This window comes from Mastomys coucha, unplaced genomic scaffold, assembly GCF_008632895.1.
Source record: "Mastomys coucha isolate ucsf_1 unplaced genomic scaffold, UCSF_Mcou_1 pScaffold6, whole genome shotgun sequence".
Lineage (NCBI taxonomy): Eukaryota > Metazoa > Chordata > Mammalia > Rodentia > Muridae > Mastomys > Mastomys coucha.
The window spans coordinates 114,481,065-114,501,685 of record NW_022196912.1 but is presented as its reverse complement, the minus strand read 5'-3'; the positions used below and the strand labels follow the sequence as shown (position 1 = coordinate 114,501,685).

The following is a 20,621-nucleotide window of genomic DNA, read 5'->3' as shown; positions in this document are numbered from 1 at the left end:
GGGAGGGTATCAGCCAGAGGGGATGGAAAGAACAGAAGGATGGAAGAGGAGCAATGAGAATAAGGAGTAATGACATGGATTTATAAAATGCCATAACAAACCCATTATTTATATGTTAACTCAAAATTTAATTTAAAAAAAGGGAGGGCCAACGGCCGGAGATCTGGAACCTTCTCAGTTGTTCAGACAACTGTGGGGCAAGCACTGACTAGTAGGAAGTCAGGTCTGGAGGCCACAGAGAGCCCTGGAAGGGTGAGATTCTAGAGAACAACAAAAGCACATAGAAAAGGGAGGCAAGAAGACAGGAGTGGTGAAGGGAGAGGAGACTGCTCCCACTATGAAAAGAGGTGAGTTTGACCAAGCATAGGCCGAGGGATGCTGCCAGCTCTGCCTGTTGGGCTGGGCACAGGAATGGTACGGGGATCAAAGGTGGTACTGCCTGCCAAGCTGAGCACACAGCTGGTCCTAAAGACTGCAGGCTCTTTCTTCCCTGGTCTAAGCTGAGTTGTTGGAGCTGCTCCAACTTGAGGGAAACACACCCAGCACAGAAAGCAAAGTGCAGGAGACGACCCAAGTTCTGACACCGTGCCAGAGCGTGTGCTGCTTGATCCTGGCAAAAACCTTACCAGAATGAATTCTGACATCATTGCACCATCTCAGTCAAGGGCGTTGAAATGGAATAAATGACCTCCTGTCAGGAGTCTGTGGACACTCTCAGAACCAGGGGAATTCCTTGGTGTTCTGATATTCAGCTTAGAGTAAAAACTCAAAGCAACAGTTTGTTCTAGATATTTAACGGGCCTCAGCGTTTTAGGGACAAACTAATAGTTTAGAAATATGAAAGCAATCTTGTGGGTTTTGTTTGTTTTCCTCATACTGGACAATTCCGTGGCATTCAGAATGTAATTCTAACAGGCTGTTTACCTTTTACTTCCTTGCTATCATGATTAAACATGTAGCCTTTTTTTTTTCTGTTCAGTGGCAAATAGGAAGTAATTGAGTAATCTGTGACTTTAAAATGTTTGTTTGCTGTCTAAGGCCATACCACCCTGAACGCGCCCGATCTCGTCTGATCTCGAAAGCTAAAATGTTTGTTTGTTATAGACTATTTGATGAGAATTGAAAAACTTGGTATTTAAGGTGCTTGTGACTATGTCTTATATTTACAATGTACCACCTCTCCCCTGCTGTTCTGGGATGCCACACTCATTTGACCAGCCCACAGCTACAGGCCTGCTCCACTCTACAGCTGCTCTGAGCTCTTTGTTTATGAGCAGAATTCTGAGCTGAGGAGAGCTTGATTCTGAATCCTGAACACAGTCCAGGATCAAGCTGGGAAGACCTGGAGACAGCTCGCACTTACTCCAGTGTCTTCCTCAGGAGCCAGTACCTCTTGCAGATTTCCCCTCATCAGGCTCAGCCTCCTTCTACCTGAAGATTTGTGCATTCCTCCAGCAGAGGGCCTCCGTCTTGCATGAGAGAAACCACAGCCATCCAGAAAGAGGAATTGGGTTTCTCTCCTCCCCACGTATCAGGTAGCTGAGGGCAGAACATCAGGCACAGGGCTTCTTCACCTGGCCTAATGGATTTGCTTTCCAGTTTGAACCAGCACCTAAGGAGCATCTCATTAGCTGTCATCACCAGAGCATTAGAATTTATGCTATTTGTATGTGTGAAGTAATTTGAATATTAGTGTACAAAATACACATCTGAGCCCTCAGATTAATATTTGTTCTTTCCTCTCAAGCCATTTCTGCTTTATAGAGTTTATTTTTCTTTTGTCCAAGCTGGTAACAACATGGTGGAAAGCTCCCAACTTGCTCCCTTGCCAGACTTAGAGGCTGAGCAAACCCTTTCACTTCTATGTAAGCTCGACTGTGTTGGATCATTTCTGGCTAGAAAATTCTGTGCTTCCATAACTCTATAAATAGTTCATTCTGCAAAGAGGACATGGGAGACGCCCCAAATGACCAGGTCCTATTTGTAGCCTTCCCACAGTTACAATATTTAGCTTTGATGTGCTGTTCAAGGTCTAATTTCCACAATGGCAAAGCAGTTCTTTTGTGGTCTACCGGAGTCTGTGGTGACATCAGCTCAGGCATGTCCTTGTGTCATGAGTGTTTCATGAGTTCAGAGTGCTGCCCTTTATTTACACAGTGGGCATTTAATTGGTGATATGGAAATAAAATTAGCTGTCACAGTCATTCCCGTCCCTTTTGAGCTGCGGCTGTCTCCTCCCCTCATATTACTCCAGAGCACTGAGCTTCAGCCAGAGCAATGTACATTGTTGCCCATGAATGTGAATCCCATACCAGTGAGTGAAGGGACAGGCAGATTAGATTGCATGTCCCAGGGCCTACTCCTTAATTTTTGTTCATGTCTCCAATGGACTTCCGTAGTGCTACTTAGAGTCCTGAGCACAGGCTTCTCTTTTTATGCCACCACAGAGCTTCTGACCTGATAGTATCCCATCTGTGTGGGTGAGAGGGCTGTGGGGATATTTACATATTGAGTCAATCAGTCAATATCTTGAAGTTCTGGGCTTGGTGTTGTGAGTGAGAATTTGGAGAAGCCTTCACCCCCGTGGTGTTTGCATCTCACAGAAACACATTTTTATCTCAAACCTTTGCATGATTTAAAATGTAACCCAGACAAGAGCCAGATACCTTGATCATCTGTCACAGCCTCTGGAGGCTGGCTGACAGTCTTGCACCTGCTGACCCGTTCTATGGCTTTTGGAAAGATGAGATGTGTTCTAATGAGTGTGTTATAAATATCACTGAGTTCTGTCATAGATGGTGGCAGTGCTCAATGTAAAGGAAATGGCTGGAGGTATTCCCAGCATTCCAAGAGAATATGTGTGGCCTGGATAAACTGGCCAGGGTGTTCTAAAGCATGCTGTGCCTTGACTGAAATGCTCTGCTAGCCTTGTCTTTGTGGGGCATGTAGGATGATGAATGGACTGTGCTCTGATCAACACAGGAAGCCCAGGCACCAGTCAGCACACGAAGACTCAGAGAGGGCTGATGGCCCTTGGCTTCTTTTTGTCAGGGTTGTAGGGTCTATGTGATGGGCTTACTAGGCAGTGATTTCTGTCCTGAAAGATGAGAGGTGATTAAGTAAGGAAGTTCCTCCTTTTTCATACCTTTCCTCCTTCTGCTCATGAATTTCCAGCAAGAAGCCTTATCCACATTGCATGCAGTGCCTTACTGAGCTGGGTCTGTAACTGCCTAGTGTCAACATATCCACTCTGGGAGGGGGGCACTGTGAGTTTGAAAATAGACTATTGTAAGGTGTATCTTCCCTTTTTCTCTTCGCCTCAGAACTGAGTTTTAGATTTTTGTCTCATTGAGGAAATTAGATTAGGTCTAAAAACCACACACACACACACACACACACACACACACACACACAATTATCAGTGTTAGGTCAGTTGCTCAAAGTCAGACTGGTATGTGTAGAATTCCAGCCAACAGCTTTTATATAGACACAATGCATTGAAATCTGTGTTTTATACACTTAATATTAATACATGCCGATGGAAACCTTGCCGATTTCTGTGTGTACCCAGGAACTTGACAAGAGGAGTCGGGAGGTTTAGAGAGCTTCTCAGAGCTGTGGAGACAAGAACAACACAAAACCTACGAATGGTGAGTGAGTGTGCCCTGAGGCTACCCGGGCATTGGGCTTCCATGTGTGTTTACACGACATGTGTCCACAGAGACTCTGTATGTGGGCTAATTCACCGGCTGTAAGGGTGTGTTTCAGTGTCTCAACATATTTAATATTTATGTTCAGAACACTAGTCACTCCTCAAGGAGACCCCAAACTCATTAGTAGTCTATTCCCACTCTTTGATCCCCTAATTCTTGACAGTCGCTACTTAATTTCTTCTCTGTGGAGTTGCTTGTTTTGAACATTTCACATAAATAGAGTTATACAGTATAGTCTTTTGTGACTGCCCCCTTCCTTTAGCATCAATTTGTTTACACTCTTCTTTTATATTGCTTTGGTATTTTCTTTTCATTGCCAACTAATATTCTATTTTGAGTCTGCCATATTTTATTCACCCAATTTCTTTTCAGTTGATGGGTATTTGGGTTGCTATGATTAATGCTTTGGTGGGAACATTTGTGCACAGGCCTTTGAGTGGGCATGTCCCCTTTCTCCTTCTGTACTTAGGAGTAGAGCTGCTGGGCCATATGAGAACTCTGTTTTAAGTAGTTTCCCAAAGCAGCTACCCCATTTTATTTTTCCACAGCACTTTAAGGACTCTGCTTTCTCCACAGCCTAACTAGCATGCATTATTATCTTTCTGTTCGTAGACATCTCAGTGGGTACCTAGTGAGTCCATGGCAGGGCACAGGGCATGCAGTGAGCTCCTCAAGGACTGATTGTTTATCCAAACAATGCTATGACCACAAAACTTAAAAGAGAATTACAACAGATAGTCTTTCTCATATAAACTCTAGCATTTAATCATCAACTCTGTGAAGGTCTAGTGCTCACTGTACTAATAAATGTCCTATGTCACAATTAATAGAGCAACCCTATATAAATCTAGTTTCTTTTGTCTTTTATTAGCCATGTGTGTCCTTAATTGTTGTTGGGAATGTTCATTTGGACAAGGCTGAGAGATTCATATCATGGGAAATGCAGAGAGAGCTTCATTTGGGAATCTCCAAGGTTTTAGGATGTAGAGATATGATATATGGGGCTAGGCACCTAAACAGAAGGCTTTTCTAGAACACGTTGTTGTACTAGATAAGTAACATTACACACATACACATACACATACAATCAAAACTTTACCAGACCTTTAACATTTTATATTGGTCAACTTATTTGTCTCATATTCAGATAAAGCATTTTGATTTTTTAAAGGTCCTTCGAGGCACAAGAACCTGCAATTATTACATGAAATTTTTGCCAGATATATTTTCTCTCAAATTTATTCTCATACTCCCATAAGGCTTTTCAACTGGTCAGTGTGAATTGCTTTAGAAGTACAGTGAGAAGATCAGTGTTTCAAAGTGGAACATTTCTATTGACCCAGAAAGAAAGAAAGTGTGTGTGTGTGTGTGTGTGTGAGAGAGAGAGAGAGAGAGAGAGAGAGAGAGAGAGCAAGATAGAAGATAGATAGATAGATAGATAGATAGATAGATAGATAGATAGATAGATAGATAGATAGATAATCTTCCATTGTTTTCTTGAGATGATCAGGGAAGAGCCTTCTTGAGTCTATGAGATAGCTGGAATTCCACTTGGACATTTCAGCCATGAGCTGGTGTTGTTAACATGAAGGGAGACATTTCCCACTTTGTCATTCCTAATCAAAGTGTGCCTTTGCTCTCTGTGGGATAGTCAAGTGACTTAAACCATTTCTAATCCATTGAGTGCTGACCTGAAGGAGTGCATGAGAATTATCTGGGGAACTGTGGTTTGTCAATGATCTACATCCCTAACTCCATTGAGGGATGCTGAGCAACTCCATGTCCTCACCTGCAAGATCCACAGCTCCAGTGGAGCAGGCCTGCAGCAGGGCCAAGGAATCCATGTGATAACTATATGGTTCTTTTTACTTTCAGTAACAATTACAAGATGGTAAAGCTGTTTTGTAAACATGATTTTATGTGAAAACATAGCAGAAAGGGATTTAAAAGTATTTTCATAGCATTCTATTCCTAGACTTTAGTGAAATGTTTAAACAAATTTTCAAACACAAACTTGAACATGAATGTTCACATAACACCATTTCTAACAGCCAAAAATTGGAAGCAAGCTGAATGAATGAACAAAATGGGGTGCGTCCATCTTGTCCAACAATAACTGGGTAGATGCTAATAAAGAAAGAGCAACAACATGGAGGAGTCTTGTAAACTCTGCACTACGCAGTAGAAGCCGACCACAGAAGACCCATAGTGTACCCATTTCTGTGAGATCGTCTGAATCAGTAAAGCCATAAAGGCAGAAAATGCATTGATTCTTCTCAGGGTTTGAGACTGGCAAATGAGACGCTGCAGCTTTAAAAGGTATAGAGTTTCATTGGGGTGATGAAATGTTCTGGAAGTAGATCGTTATGAGGAGTCACAACCCTATGGATATACTAAATGCCATTGGATCCTGCCCTTTAAGACAGTCTCATAGTAGATGTGGGTTGGAAGAAGTAGGCAGCGGTTCTTTATTCAGTTTTCTTTTTTAACATTTATATCACGGCCATAGTAAGCGGAGGGTGATTCTGACAGCTGAAGCTTTCAGCAGAAGCCATTAGCTCAGATGAGTGCAGTGAGATCAAAATGACACAGTACTGGAGGGCCGAGGGAAGCAGCTCGGGTACTGTTTAGGTCCTGGAAATTGTGTTCTTATGAGATCTTTACAAATAACTCAGTTGGGGATGCACTAGATGCATTTATGTTCACAGTTTTATAGACATTTGAAGGCAGTGGCTTCTACATGGGGATAATCAAGAAAATTTGCCTTTACTCAGTGGTTCTCAGAAGCTACCAAGCTAATGATTTGGTTGCATTTAAGTTTCCTTGGAGAGTTTTAGGAAGCTTCATATGGATGAAGCCTAACGAAGTTCTCTTCTGAACACATTTCTTTTAAGACCTCCTTCTCGGGGAGTAGCAGCACTCTTCCAAAGAACACAAAACCTAATGGAAAGCCCCATTGTTTAGACTCTTAGTTTGCAGCTCCGAGTGATTGTGGATTGAATATCCTGAGATGCAGAGATTCTGTTTGAAAATGAGGGCTGAGAAGACATGAGTGAACATGCACACGCATGCACACACGCACACACACACACAGGAGAAAGGGAAATAATATCAATATTCTTTTAACAATAAGACCCTTCTTTGTATATGTGTAGCTCTCACTTGCATGCGTAGCATCTCACTTGCATGCGTAGCATCTCACTTGCATGCGTAGCATCTCACTTGGATAATGTTCTAGGCAGTGGTATTGCAGAAGATTCAGAAAAGCATTTTAACCTGCACTGACTAGAAGGAAAAGGTCTGGGTATTTCTGTATTTTCACAAGGAGGTGGAAGATGACTGCCAGCTTTGAAGAAAGCGCTTTCTCACCAGAAGCTGCAGCCCGCATTTTGCCTTCCTTCTATACAAAGCTAGCTTCTGAGCTTCTGAGCTGGGAGGTCTGGACGGACAGAAAGTAGGGCACCCCACACCCCAAATGCTGTGGTGGTGTCATGTGACTAAGGATGCTGCTTCTTTGCATGTTTGCAGTGTACATATGGCTATGCTGAGGGTTTTTTTCCTTCAGAGATACCATCATTGAAGTGGAGCCCTGGCTTTTGTCTGGGTTTGAGCTGTAGCAAGCATCTGCTGCTGGGTGACGGAAACACCGCAGCTCACCCAAGAGCTCTTAGAAAAGGCTTAGCTACTTGTTTAGCTATCTTGAGTCTGAAGCCTGTTCGATGTGTATGTAGACAGGGTAGCATGGGCTAGAGGATGGCTCAGTGGTTAAGAACAGGTACTGCTCTTGCAGAGGCCTGGAATTCAGTTCTCAGCACCCACCCATGTACATGGCTTACAACTCCCTGTAGTTATAGCTCCACGGGGATTCAAACCTCCTAGCTTCACCTGCACTCATGTATGCTTGTCCCCTAACACCCTTATTCATAATTAAAATAAACATAAATCCTTTTACAAAGTGCTCAAATGTCTTGGCATATTATATTTTCTTTTGCCATAAATGGGTATGATTTCCATATAGAAGTAAACATTTAGTTCTGAGTCTTTTAAATTCTGAATATTGCAATAACGTCTCACACATAGTGACAGCTGATAGATGATAATGATGGAGCTGATGATAAAAAACAAATTAATAACCACGCTATTCTTCCTTTGTGTTCCCAGACAATAGCCAGGCAGTTGGCAGAAATCTTGTTACGGGGCATGTGTGAGCAGAGCTACTGGAACCCTCTAGAGGAACCTCCCTGCCAGTCACCTCTAGATGACCCTCTCCGGAAAGGAGCGAACACGAAAACCTACACACTCCCTCGCAGAGCCCGTGTCTACTCAGGAGAGAAGTATGGGACTTGATGTCCTTAGCTGGGGACCCTGGGATGGGCAGAGAATGTGGGAATGTTTAAGGGCAGGAGAGAAGCACAGGCCGGGTTTCGCCCATGTGAAGTCAGACGAGCATGCCTGACTGTTCAGCAGAGGGACCTCAGCACTGTCTGTCACTCCTGCACATGTCTACGTGCCTTAGCAGCCACTCTCCTCAGTGCTGTCTCCTTCCTCAGCTGTCTGCTGCTGTGTCACTTCCTGGGATTCTCTCTCCACTTATAGGAGCCCCAGCCACGCAGCAGGCAGAGCAAGTAGGCATTCATTTCATCAGTAATTCCTCCATCTTTGTAAAAAAAAAAAAAAAAAAAAAAAATCTTGTTCTAAGCCAAACCATGTATAAGGACAATGGATAATTTGCCAGCAGTTGGAGGAGATGTCTCTTTAGAATGTCATTATTTTTGTAAGACTTAAACTTGGGATCTGGCTTCCTTAGAGGAAAAGGGGTCAGAGAGCTACTGCCTCTTAGGCCTGAGTCCTCCATGTCAAGGGGATGGGGAATGGAGACGGAGGGGCTGGGAGGAGCTGATTCATTCCCACACTACCCCTCAGAGCTCTTAGGGTCCCTCCCTGCCTGTTACTCACGGACTAGGCCTGATGCCCTTGCCACATTTCCACAAAGAGAAAAGTGACTTGTTGGGGGACCTCTGCAGTGTTGTCACACTGCTAGGGTGCTAAGGGCAGCTGCTTTGGAAGTGCTGGGAGCACCCTGTGAGATAGGCCACCTGACTTCTGGCCCTTATGTGGCATCTGAAATCATGTCGCATCTTCTGAGAGCCCAGTTTTCTTGGGTCAGCTGCTTCTTGTTCCTACTCTGACCCCGTGTCGCTTCCCCTCATCGTCATCTTACACAGTTTGCATTTCTTATACAGATTCGGACAAGGAGCTCCATTCCTGACTTTTTCTGAGACTTACCTAATTTAGTTTTGATTTTCATTTTTCCAGCCATGCTAGACAACTTTGCCTGAGTTATAAGCTCTGCACCCTCCTCACCCATGTCTAGATTCATGAGACACCTGTTCTGGCGGTCCCTAACTGCCTGGGAAGCATGGACTCCCTTGGGAGGGGCTATCCAGAAGCAGATTAAAGATTCAAATGTTAAGTGATTTTTACATCTTCAAAGCAAAGTCTAGGTTCATTTCCCACTTTAGAAGCTTCTGAATGTACATAATTTTACCAAGTGCACAAAGGATCTCTGTCACTATCTCATCTAGTGACACCTGGATGGAGCTCTGTCCCATTGTGGCCTTACCTCAGAGACAGAAACATTCATATTTCACTGGTCTCTTTGATGTTCCCTAAGTCATTGTCCTTGTCACTCCTCCTTATACACTCTGATGTATAAGGAGGATCCTAGGAGGTGGTCCCACACCATGTTACAAGCTTAATTTCATATAGATGCACAAGATCTGTTTGATTTCTACCTGTAACTCACATGTAACGCACTAAGTCCAGCTCACTGACTTAGAGTGTACATGCAGAGTTGGTAACTCAGCATCACTGAAGTCTAGTTGAAAGTGTCTCACTACTCAAAAAGTAAGACCAGCACTCTTGGCTGCCATGCCTTCTCCAGCCCCTGAAGTTCCTATGCACTTTTGGATCCACTTATTTCTGCCAGAAATATGGGGGGGAAGGGGTGTTTGGTTGGTTGGTTGGTTGGTTGGTTGGTTGGTTGGTTTTTTTGAGTCAGGGTTTCTCTGTGTAGCCCTGGCTGTCCTGGAACTCACTCTGTTGTCCAGGCTGCCTTCGAACTCAGAAATCCGCCTGCCTCTGCCTCCCAAGTGCTGGGATTAAAGGTGTGCGCCACCACTGCCTGGCCAGAAATACATTTTTAAAATCACTGGGATTTTGATAGGAATTGCCTTGAACTCCTAACCTTTGAAACAGTGCAAATAATACTTTTAGTCACATAAAAATACAGTCTTAGACCTTCTGGTCTGTGAGCAACAGGTGGTTATTTATTTATGCTTTTAAAATCACTTCAGCAATGACTCTTAGTTTTCAGGGTTTAAGGTTTGTGTTTCTTTTGTTAAACATATTCCTAATTTTTTGGTTTTGTGCATGCACAAGTCTTTTTTCCTTTGCTTTGGAAGTGGGTATGTGCTGTTTTTAGTTTTTATTATAAAAGATACAATCTAGAATCATTTGGGAAGAGAGAGCCTTGATTGAGGAATTACCTAGATCAGACTGGTCCATGGGCATATCTATGGCACACTGTCTTGATGGCTAATTTGTATCGGAGGGCTCAGCCCACTGTAGGCAGTGCCATCCCTATACAGTTGGCCATAGCTGTGCAAGAAAGTTAGCTAAGCACAACCATGTGAGAGAGTAAGCTGAGAACAGCCAGCAAGCAGCATCCCTCCATGGTTCCTGTCTCCAGATTCCTTCCATGGGTTCTTCCCTTGACTTCCTTTAGTGATGGAGTGTGGCCTAGGAAGTGTAAGACGAAGTAAACCCCTTCTTCCTTAAGTTGCTTTAATCATGGTTTTTATCACAACAGCAGGGAAGCAAACCAGAACAGGGTGCTGGGGGCCGAATCCAGAGCAGTGCTATCTAGTGCATCAGGTCCAGTTTGTGTTACCCATATGCTCTGGGATGTGTGGCCTTCCACTGGAGCATGATTAACATAGCAGGGCCCACACCCTTAGAAAAGTATCCTCTCTCCAGCAGCTATCAATTGCTAGTACTTATACACTCCTCTTACGGAAAGGTGGTAAAGTTGATGTAGGCCTTCATACGTCACTTAGACATCAATATGGCCTCTTCTGGCTATTCCATCATACGTAAGTAGATAATTTTACTTATTCTTTTCAAAGCTGTGTACTTTTGATTTCATTTTCTTTCTTAAATGAGTGACTCCTCCACTAGTGGGTAGAAGCGATAAGATAAAACATCCTTTCCCTTTTCCAGTTCATCTTAAGACAAGGAGAGGAGCCAGTTCCTTTCAGGTTGACTCGGCTTTTTTTTTTTTTTGCTGTAGGCTTTTGTAGATGCTCTGCATGGATTGAGAACAATCCCTCCCGCTCCTAAGCTGTGTTGTTTTTATCATGGAGTATTGAATTTTGTCTAGTGCCTTTTCTGCATTTGTTCAGCTAATTGTAGGGTTTTGTCCTTGATTACAGTACATTTTACTCATTGATTTTCAAATGTTGAACCAGCCTTGCATTCCTGGGGTAAATTTCATTAGGTCATAGTGTACAATGTTTTAAAGTTTGTTTGGGGTTCTGTATCTTTTTGGAAATTTTACACCTGCACTCCTAAAAGTTCTATAGTTCTGTAGTTTTCTTATAAAACCTTTCTCTTCTGGGGTATCTAGATAATTTCAGTCACATAAAAAGAGTCGGGGATTATTTCTTTCCCTTTTATTTTAAAAAGAACTTGAGGAATTGGTATGAACTGTCTTGAACTATCACGTAGGATTTGCTGCTGAGCACCTGTCCTGGCGTGTCTGTGTGTGGCTTTCCTGGAAGCTTCTCTGTGTTTTGTTGTGAATCTGTCTGCCTGAGTTGTATCCTTCTACAAGTTTGGATTTCTCATTAGAGTTATAATTTTTCACCATATACCTTCCTAGTCAGCCATGTTTCTTTTTCCTGTGGTGTTCCTTGTTACGTTCCATCTTTTCTTTGGTTATTTTCCACCTTTGAGGGATGGGAGTAGGCTCCCTGAAAACCTGTCATTTGTTTATCCTTTGAAGAACCAACTTTCTCTGTTGTGAGTCTGTTCTGTGTTTCATTAATTTCCATACTAGTCAACTTTCAGCATTCTGAATTTGTATGCACACACCCTCTTTCTTAGCTGGTATTTTAGTAGAGACTGACATACACTAGGCTTCTTCTTGTATGGTTTCCCTTGCTCTCACAGTGGGGCTGACTGTCTAACACAGTAGTGAGGCGGCTGCCACTACCCTCTAGCTGGCTCATTAAGAATTAAAAGGGGCATCTGCACACGATGTTCAAACTTTATTTTGGCCAATAGCCCCAAACTCTCCTTCTCTGTTCGGACTTATAGTTGAGGTTAGAACTTGTTAAACTTTTTTATTTGTAAACTCCTCTCACTCAAGACATTTTTATGCAAACTTGAGCATTTAGATATGTAAAATGGTAACCACACAAAACATTTACTGACAACAAATTATCAAAACTTTATTTTAAAACAATTGTTTGGGGTACGCATCATTTTATCCTTTATTATAGTTGGAAACAAGTTGGTGTACTAATCAGATGGGTGTACCAATACTTTTACATAAAGAATAAAAGCTTGGCTAAATTTTTGATTCTGTAGGACATAGAGCTTCTTTAGCATTTTTCAGAGTTAATCAGTATTTTGACTTCATAATTGTCAATTCTGAAAATGCCATTTTGTATAAATACATAGTATAAAATGGCTAAAATATGTCTGGGGCCATCTCAGAAATTATTGGAAATTCTGTCCTAATCTAAAACCAAAATTCCTTGAACAGGTTTATTGCTACTCAAGTTAGCAACTCAAATAGTAGTTTTAAAACCAACCCCTCTAACATAACAACATAGACTAATTTTTACTTATGTGCTGAGGAATGTTAGTTTAAAAACATTAAAAGTCTTTATTTCTGTAATTAAACCATTATGCTTCTAGAAGAGCATAGAACTTTGTTTGTATGGTATAAATACTGTAATTCGAGATGTAGGTTAACAGTGTATGTGTTGCGTTCAGATCAAAGTCTGCAATAAGGTTCTTGGTGCCTGGAACTTTGTGCTTGTTTGTGTTTGATTTTGAATTAACTTTGGTCACTGCACCCAGAAACATTTTACTGTTGCCAGATTTTCTGTGACCACAGTTTTCTGAGTCTATGAGGTTACACCCCACCATCTAAGAAGCTGTAGTTTAGGTGTCTCACATTCTTCTAGCTCCAGTAAACCAAAATGACCATTCAGAGTGGTGGCCAAGATGGGCTGCCCTAAAAAGCAAGCCCCCAAGAGCAAGTTCTGCCCTCCACTGTTCCCCAATGTGAAGGGGAGGCCATGCTCCTTCTCTGCCTGGTCACTTGACATTTAAAAGAAAATAAGGCTGAACATCCTGTCAAGAGAGGGGAATGGTGGTCTGTTGTAGGCCTCTGCCCTTCTGGGTCTTCCGTGAGGATGCCTGCTTTGGCGTACTTAGTTTTAGGGTAAGCTTAACTGCTGAGCTACTAAGTGGATGAAAAGCAAGCAGTGACTTTCAGTGAGGTGAGCGCCTGTGTATGACAGCATGCTGCTCAAAAAGCAGACATTAGCAGAGCCCTGCAGCCTTCTTTGTCCCTCTCCCAGGCACTGGCTGCCCAGTGATTAGTCAGCTGTGTTTGTTTTGTTTTAATTTTACTTATTGTGTGTGCAAGTGTGTGGGTGCCTACAGAAGCCAGAGCACACCTTGAAGGAGTCAGTAATTGCCCTCTACCATGTAAACTCTAGGAATCATGCTCAAGTCCTCCGGCATGGTGGCAAGTGCCCTTACCTACTGAATCATGTCCCCAGCATTTTGTCTGGTTTTGTCAAGCTGTGTGTCTGGTGTGGTGACACATCTGTAAATTCAGTATTCAGGAGGCTAAGGTGGGAGAGTTAGAGAGCAGCCCGACAGCAGCATAGTGAGACTCCATCTCACAATAAACAAGCCATTGTGTCGTTTTCAACAATGGTCAATCGTGTGTTCATTTATAGAAACTCTTGTCTGGTGTTCTGTATGAACAATCTACACAGAGTTTTTCATGTCTCAGTAGTTTATTTTCAGTGTTGTATGCTATTCTGTTTTATAAATGTCAGTGTGCTAGCCTGTTCCCTTCTGGCCACTGGAGTTATTTCCCTGTTCTGTTTGGAATTAATAGAAGCTGTGGTATATGTCCCTCAATTCATGTGTGTTTCAGCTAGGTGTATTTTTCCTTTCATCCTTGTAAAAACATGTTTGATGGCTTGTATATGTACATGCATATTAGACTAGAAAATTAGTACAAATAAAGCAGGCGATTAAAATCCACTATCATGCCTACAAGTGGCTGGTGAGAAGGTATTGAATGAACATCCTTGAATACAGGTCTTCGGGTGACCTCCCTGGTAGACAAAGAAGAAGGCAATCTCTGTTGGGCGATGCTTTGGCTCTGGACCTCCTAGTGCGTTGTGCAGAGGTTTTGGAAAGACAAGGAACATCATGGGGTCAGGGTAACTTTTGCTGGCAGAACTCTTTGGTCTCAACACATTCCCCTTAAAGTGATTGTGTAGAGAGGCCTGTCCCTCCCCAGGGATGCAGGAACTCTGTTCCCTCCCTAGGAATGTGAGATGACAAGCCACATGGGACTTATCTGATCCCAGAATTGAGGAACACTTAACAGATCTGGACTGACCTGATAAAGCCCCCTTTTTCTTTGCATAGGGAGTTGCTGATCCATAGGAATTAACAAACTAGGGAGAGTTTCGGGGGAGGTCCCTGTAATCCTTAGGTTGAACCAGCTGCCCCCTTGGCCAAGCTGCTCTCAACTAATTGAAGTACACTTCCTTCTCTGGCGCCCTCAGCTGGATCATGGAATTGAACCAGCTTCCTGTGGGTTGTTAGCTCAATGCCACTCCTGCAGCCACAGAGGGTCATAATGATTCCTCAGGGACCACTGCTTTTACACAGCCATTCCACCCCAGGTGACAAGAAAGCTAAGACACAGTTGGATAGTTGACTTGTTTTCTTGTTCTTGTTTGTTTGTTTTTGCTTGTTCTAACAAGTATATATAGGGGGAGAACTTTTTTTTTTTTTCAAAAAAAAAAAATGTGTACCTGCAACTCTAGGGAAAAAGGTAACTGTCAGTGCCTTGAGGGCCCTTCTTCCTCGAGTCCTTCAAAACTACAAGATACACTGATGAGTTCATCCAAACTGAAGAAATGGGCAGTTTGCCTGAAGGTCATCCCTGGAGCTGACGACAAGGCTAGGCCGAGCCTGCAAACCTGCCGTCCCCTGCCTGTCCCTGCGCCTGCTAGATCTTGGGAGCTGGCTTCATGGTCTGATGGTTTCCTTTGTCCCCTACCCTATCCTTCGTAGAACTGCCAGTACATTAGCCCTCCGTCTTCTTACTCTCCAGAACTGAGGCCAAGGCACAACAGGGTCTCCTTCTGAAGCACTTGGGCTTCAGAGAAGAAAATGGACCCGACAAAAGGAAGGCCCTGACAGTTTTGACTACCCACCCTGAGCTCTACCTTGTGTGAGCAAAGAAGAGAAGAAGTGACCAGAAATGGCTCTCAGGAAGGCTCAACTGTTCTGAGGGAACATTCCAGCATGTTTTTCAGGCCTGTTTCTTTTCGTCTTCCACCTTTTGTCCCCAGCCCTGGAGCTTCACAGAGCCTATCCATCTGTCATACAGGGAGGACCCAGGAAGTGGAATTAGATGCAGTTAATGCGCTGCTTGTTAGCAACTCTGGGTAAAAATAACACAACCTAGCATTTAAGTAGACTGGATGGCTCAAATGGAATTTGGAGATTATCCATGGACTGAATTGGCTAGTGTTAAGTCATAATTAGCACGGCTTGGGCTCTCTCTTTTCAATTAGTCTGAACAATACAGGACTAGCTAGCCATTAGAAAAAATGATTCAAGCTGCTCGTTCATTTACAAGGTCCCAATGGCATGCAAGCGTGGCCAGGATATCGGGAATAATCATAAGTGTTCTGTTTTCTGAAACCCAGAATACCATAAGCTGACTCCCCATAGACATTTCGGCTCCAGGCCCAGAATCCCACTGTCCTGTCCAAGGCCAGCCTTGCTGAAGCCCTGCTTGGCCCTAGAAATCCCCACAGGCCGAGTTCTTCGGGAGGACCAGGCACTGGCCTTCCCGTGTTATTTCTAGTGTTCTCTGCTGCAGCAGAAAGAGAACAAGGATTTATAATTATTTGGAAAATATGGGATTTAACTTTTTTTTTTTTAATTTGAGGAGAGGAAATCTCAATTAAATGATTGTTATGTTGTTCCTAGGAAGGTATAAATTCAGTCCTTATTTAGTCATCTTCAAAATAAGCAGTGGTTTGTTTGTTTTGGTTTTAGCCAGGTTTATTTTTATTTATTATAAACTCCTTTTCAGTTCTGAGAGAAAAAGTTGTTTGGCCCAGAATTCTACTCCAGAGTCTAGAGCTCTAGAATGGGGCAGGGGCATGAGGGGGAGGGGGGAGGGCAGGATGCTATATGGCCTTAATCTTGCTTACAGAACCAAGGCCTAGGATATAGAGGGGGAAGGCTGGGGGTGTTTTGGGGTTTTTATTGTTTCCTAATCCTCAGCAACACTGAGCTTAAGAGCTTTTTCTTTTTATCTAAGATTTTAAGAGTTCAGCCAGACACCATGAGCTAGATTAACAAGACAGTTCGTGCATGCGGGCCCCAGAATAAGACGTGTGTTTAAGTTAAGATAGCTCACAATTCCTTCAGTATTAGGAAGCTTGTTCAGTCCCTGCAGCTGCTCCCAACCTCCTATTTCATCAGAATGACAAAATAAGATGCAGTAGTTAGTGGGAGGCAAGTAAGACGAGCGCCTTTGTGAAGGATGCCCTGTTATGTCTGTTGTCATTTTCTATCGATTTCACTGTCTGCCTCTGTAATAGTACATATGTTATTTGTGCTTTTAACTTGAGTTTTTATTGTTCTATCTCACCCGTCTGTTTGTCATTAAAATGTGTAGTTGAGATGTATTAATTCTACAGATTTGCCATAGAAATGAGCAAAATTAATTCAAGTGCCCAAATTATAGTGTTTTTCATGGACTCTGTATAAAAATCGAGATACTTTTAGCATTGTGTTTTGTTTGTAGTAGTGTAGCTCTTGTTATTTCAAAACTGCCGTATACCAAAGTTGATTTTCTTTATGCAGCATTTTTTGTCCTCAAGAAAATACTGAAGAGGCGCTGCTGTTACTGCTCATTAGTGAATCTATGGTAAGTGGAATGTGATTTTCATTGCTTTTACCCCAGTCCCAAGAATCCCTTTCTCGTTGTGGCTATTCCCTCATTATGATGATTTTTGGTCTAAAGAAAAAAAATCCAGAAGGAATGCCTATGTGGAGGGAAAAGCAGCAGTGGTTTAAAAAGAAAGACATCTCTGAATCCCCCAACAGCTAGCACATTTTGTGGTCACCTTGAGTTCTACAACAATAGAAAGGGCTCTTGGCTTATCCTCCATCTATCTGCCAAGTATATGATTGAGTATCAGCACTCTCGAGTAGATGGAAACTCTGGTGAAGATGGTCCCCAGAGGAAGTCTATCCAGGGAGAGCACACTGTGCGTTGGCTCAGTGTGCAGGGTGTGAAGACAGTGCCGAGGTGGATCACTTGTGAGCACATCCGCCTCTGCTGTCCTGGCAGGAGCTGGATGGAACATTCTAGTGTTCTCACGCTGCTCTCTTCACCTCCTGATCATAACCCTACATAATCTCAGGCTGTGGGGATGCCCTCTGCCACCTACGTCTGCTTTTGTCAAGGGTGTTGTGGCCAGACCATCAGGATCCTTTGAAGTCCACTCTTAGTGTTTGGCCGGGATATTGACCTATGGTCTAAACTGCATGTGTGTTGTCTCTTGGGCTTCTGCTCTGTTTAGCACAAGGGAACCCAGCCCTGGCTTGGAGCCTTGAGAATACTGCAGTGAAGTAGAACTACCACAGGCCAATGGTGTGTGCCTAGCACTTGAGCAGAAGCACAAGTTGCTAGAGGCCCCAGGGGTTTCCTATCTAATTCCCTCTTCCTACAGATGAAGACTTGAGGCCAGAGTAAGCAAGGATATACACCTAGTGTGTTGGTTTGCCGCCCCTGTGTGTAAATTATGTGGCTCCCTCCTTAGAGATTTCAGCCCACCCGGCAGACCATAGAGAAAAAAATATCATCAGGAAAGGAAGAGAAGTCCCCATCTTAAACATGGTGATGAATTGGAGGCAAGAAATATGCTGAGGTGACTGTGGATAGAGGGCCAGGAGAGGAATGCTGGGAAGAGGCGGCCAGCGCGGGTCAGGGCTTCAGCATACGGAACCCTCTTGGCTCTGGTTAAAGCTTGGGGTTCTCTTGTTCTGCAAACGGGCCCAAAGGTGTTTACAGGGCAGACTGCTTGAGTTACCACTGCTTTCTACTGGGCCACTGCTGACGTCATTGGGCTCACTTCCTCTCTGGGAAGCTGGTCGCCCTGGGTTCATCTTTCCTTGACCATCAGCTTGTAACTCAGGATGGTGGCATTTATATTCTGTGCTCTGCCTTGGCACATAGGAGATACTGCTGGCAGTGTCTCAGTGACAAGACTTACCTGCTGTGTCACTGGTTTGAGAGGGCAGCTCCTGTTGGCCTCCCCACTGTACTGGACGCTTTATAACCTGGCAGTAAATTTTTTCCATGCAGATGTGATTGGTCATGGTGTCCAATCCCTTTAGTGGACCACTGAATAATTGAGATCAGATGATTCAAATTGGAATTTGAAAAACATGACCATATGTCTACAGTACTTGCTTCTAGTGCAGTACAGATGCTGTACAGTGTGATCTTCAACTAACCTACTCCTTCACAGAAGTGATTGACACAATGATATTCAGTGTTGAAACCCTTTGAGGCAGTCAGGTTTGCCTCCATAATATTCAGTTTCTAGAACTATCTCTTCAGGGACAATGAAATCCTGTGATGTCACAGCCCCCCAACTGACTGTAAATTTCTTCTACATGAAGTTGCCCTAGGGGGCTTTCCCTCTCAATGTCCTTTGGAAGTTTATTTTTCATTTGGGGGACAGATAATTCATGTGCTCAATTTCAAAACCAAAATAGGAACTGCCTTGTTCTTTGGATGTCTGGGAAAATGATATTCTTTCTTAGTTCTGATGTTAACTTAGAAGCATCAATTTCTCTACCATCCCTCCACCTACAAGCAGTCATTTGAAAGTGCACCACTTCTCACTGCATAGCAAATTACTTTTCTCCTGGAGGTAGAGGTTGTTAGCAGTGTGTCTGCATAACCTCATCCAAGTCAGGACTCTGGTATCTCGAGGTTCTAGGTTATAGCTTTCCTATGATGTCTGGAAAGACGACACATTAGGGATGACTTGAAAACGTCTCCTACATAGTATCTGTGCAGTTTGTTTCGTTTTCTTCCAGGCATTGGTCTGAGAAGGGAAGATTTATAACAAACGAACAAGCAGAGACCACTTACAGCAGGCCCTCCTTCCTTCAGAGCACCTTTTGTTGGCTCAGAAGGAGCTGCGTAAAGAAATCTTAGACTGAACTCTTCAAAAGCAGGCTTGTCTTCCTAAGAGATGACTCACTTTGTAGGAAGTGGCCTGTTCTATATAGTCTCATTTGGCTCTGACATTTAAGAGCTAGGAGTTTTCAAGTGAGTAAGTTCTGATGGGTGGCAGAAACTAAATGCCTTGGACACACACAGAAATAAGGCATTTTGCCTCATTAGCAAGAAGGAAGGTGTGTGCGTGGCCTTTCTGAATGCCAGGCAGGAAGATAAACATCAGCCTGGGGGACAAGTGACCCCAGAACCTCAGCACCATTCTCAAATGGAATACTGTGCATGCTTTGTTGCTCCTCAGACAGGCGTGAGTGGGGACTATTCATTAGCAGAGCCGGGGGTGGGAGAAGCTGGCAGAAATCTAACTTCAGTGATTTAGAGCTGCCTGTTAGGGGAAGAAAGAGAAAATGAGAGAGCTATCAAGACTCTAGTGTGTGTGGTGTATCTGGAGGAATCTATGGAGAAATTAAGTTTTAGAAGCAGCGAAAACATGTTGGTGTGAGGGGGTTTTTGGATAGATGGCCTGGGAAAGCTTGGTTGTTCTGATGGATCTCTGTACTAAGCAGTAGACACATGAAATTGGCCAGTGTTCTCTTGAGTCCTCTGTGGCAAAGCGAAAATTGCTCACTTCTTGTCTTATAAATCTGTTTTGTGCTTCAAATGTGTTCTGCACTTCCATTTAGAAGATTGAATTAGTCTTTGAGGTCTGTTCCCATGGAGATGTCACGCAGGGATCTGATTGGGGAAAGTTTGATCTCCTCTGCGGGACTTGATGGTAGCATTAGAGGATGGAAGGTCCTCTCCCCTCCTCAGCCTAGGGTAGAAGCCAGATCACTGGAAGACATGAGTGTGGGGCGGGGGCTCACCTGAAAACTCCTATGGCTATGCAGTCCTCCTGAGAAGCTTGTATCTGGCCTCCAGTGTTGGGTCAAAGTGTAGACTATGTCTGTGGTGCTCTGGGGATTTTAGATATATGACTTGAGGTGACAGGTTTGTTATTTACTCCTGCCCTGTAAGGTAGGAGAGCCTAGGTGACCTCTATGTTCCATGGCAATGATGGAGTGTAGGCTAGTTAACCATCTGCTTCTCTTTTCTATGTCACCTTTAGGCCAACCGAGATGCTGTGCTGAGCAGGATTCCCGAACACAAGAGTGACCGCCTCATCAGTCTGCAAAGCGCATCTGTGGTCTATGATTTACTGACCATTGCTCTTGGAAGAAGAGGCCAGTATGAGATGCTGTCAGAGGTACAACTGCTAAGTCTGCTTTCCAGGTTGGGGGGTGGGTGGAAGGGGAAACGGG

At 43.5% G+C, this 20,621-nt stretch overlaps 1 protein-coding gene across 3 annotated transcripts in view; it reads left to right on the top strand.

Annotated features, from left to right (window-relative positions):
- Ttc7b (tetratricopeptide repeat domain 7B) overlaps nucleotides 1–20,621 on the top strand; it is a 222,094-nt gene that overhangs the window by 96,305 nt on the left and 105,168 nt on the right. For all 3 annotated transcript variants that reach the window (XM_031356455.1, XM_031356456.1, XM_031356454.1), the window contains exons 6-9: nucleotides 3,572–3,650; nucleotides 7,875–8,047; nucleotides 16,929–16,992; nucleotides 20,429–20,566. In XM_031356455.1, coding sequence (XP_031212315.1) covers nucleotides 3,572–3,650; nucleotides 7,875–8,047; nucleotides 16,929–16,992; nucleotides 20,429–20,566 — 454 coding nt within the window. The remainder of the gene's footprint in view (nucleotides 1–3,571; nucleotides 3,651–7,874; nucleotides 8,048–16,928; nucleotides 16,993–20,428; nucleotides 20,567–20,621) is intronic.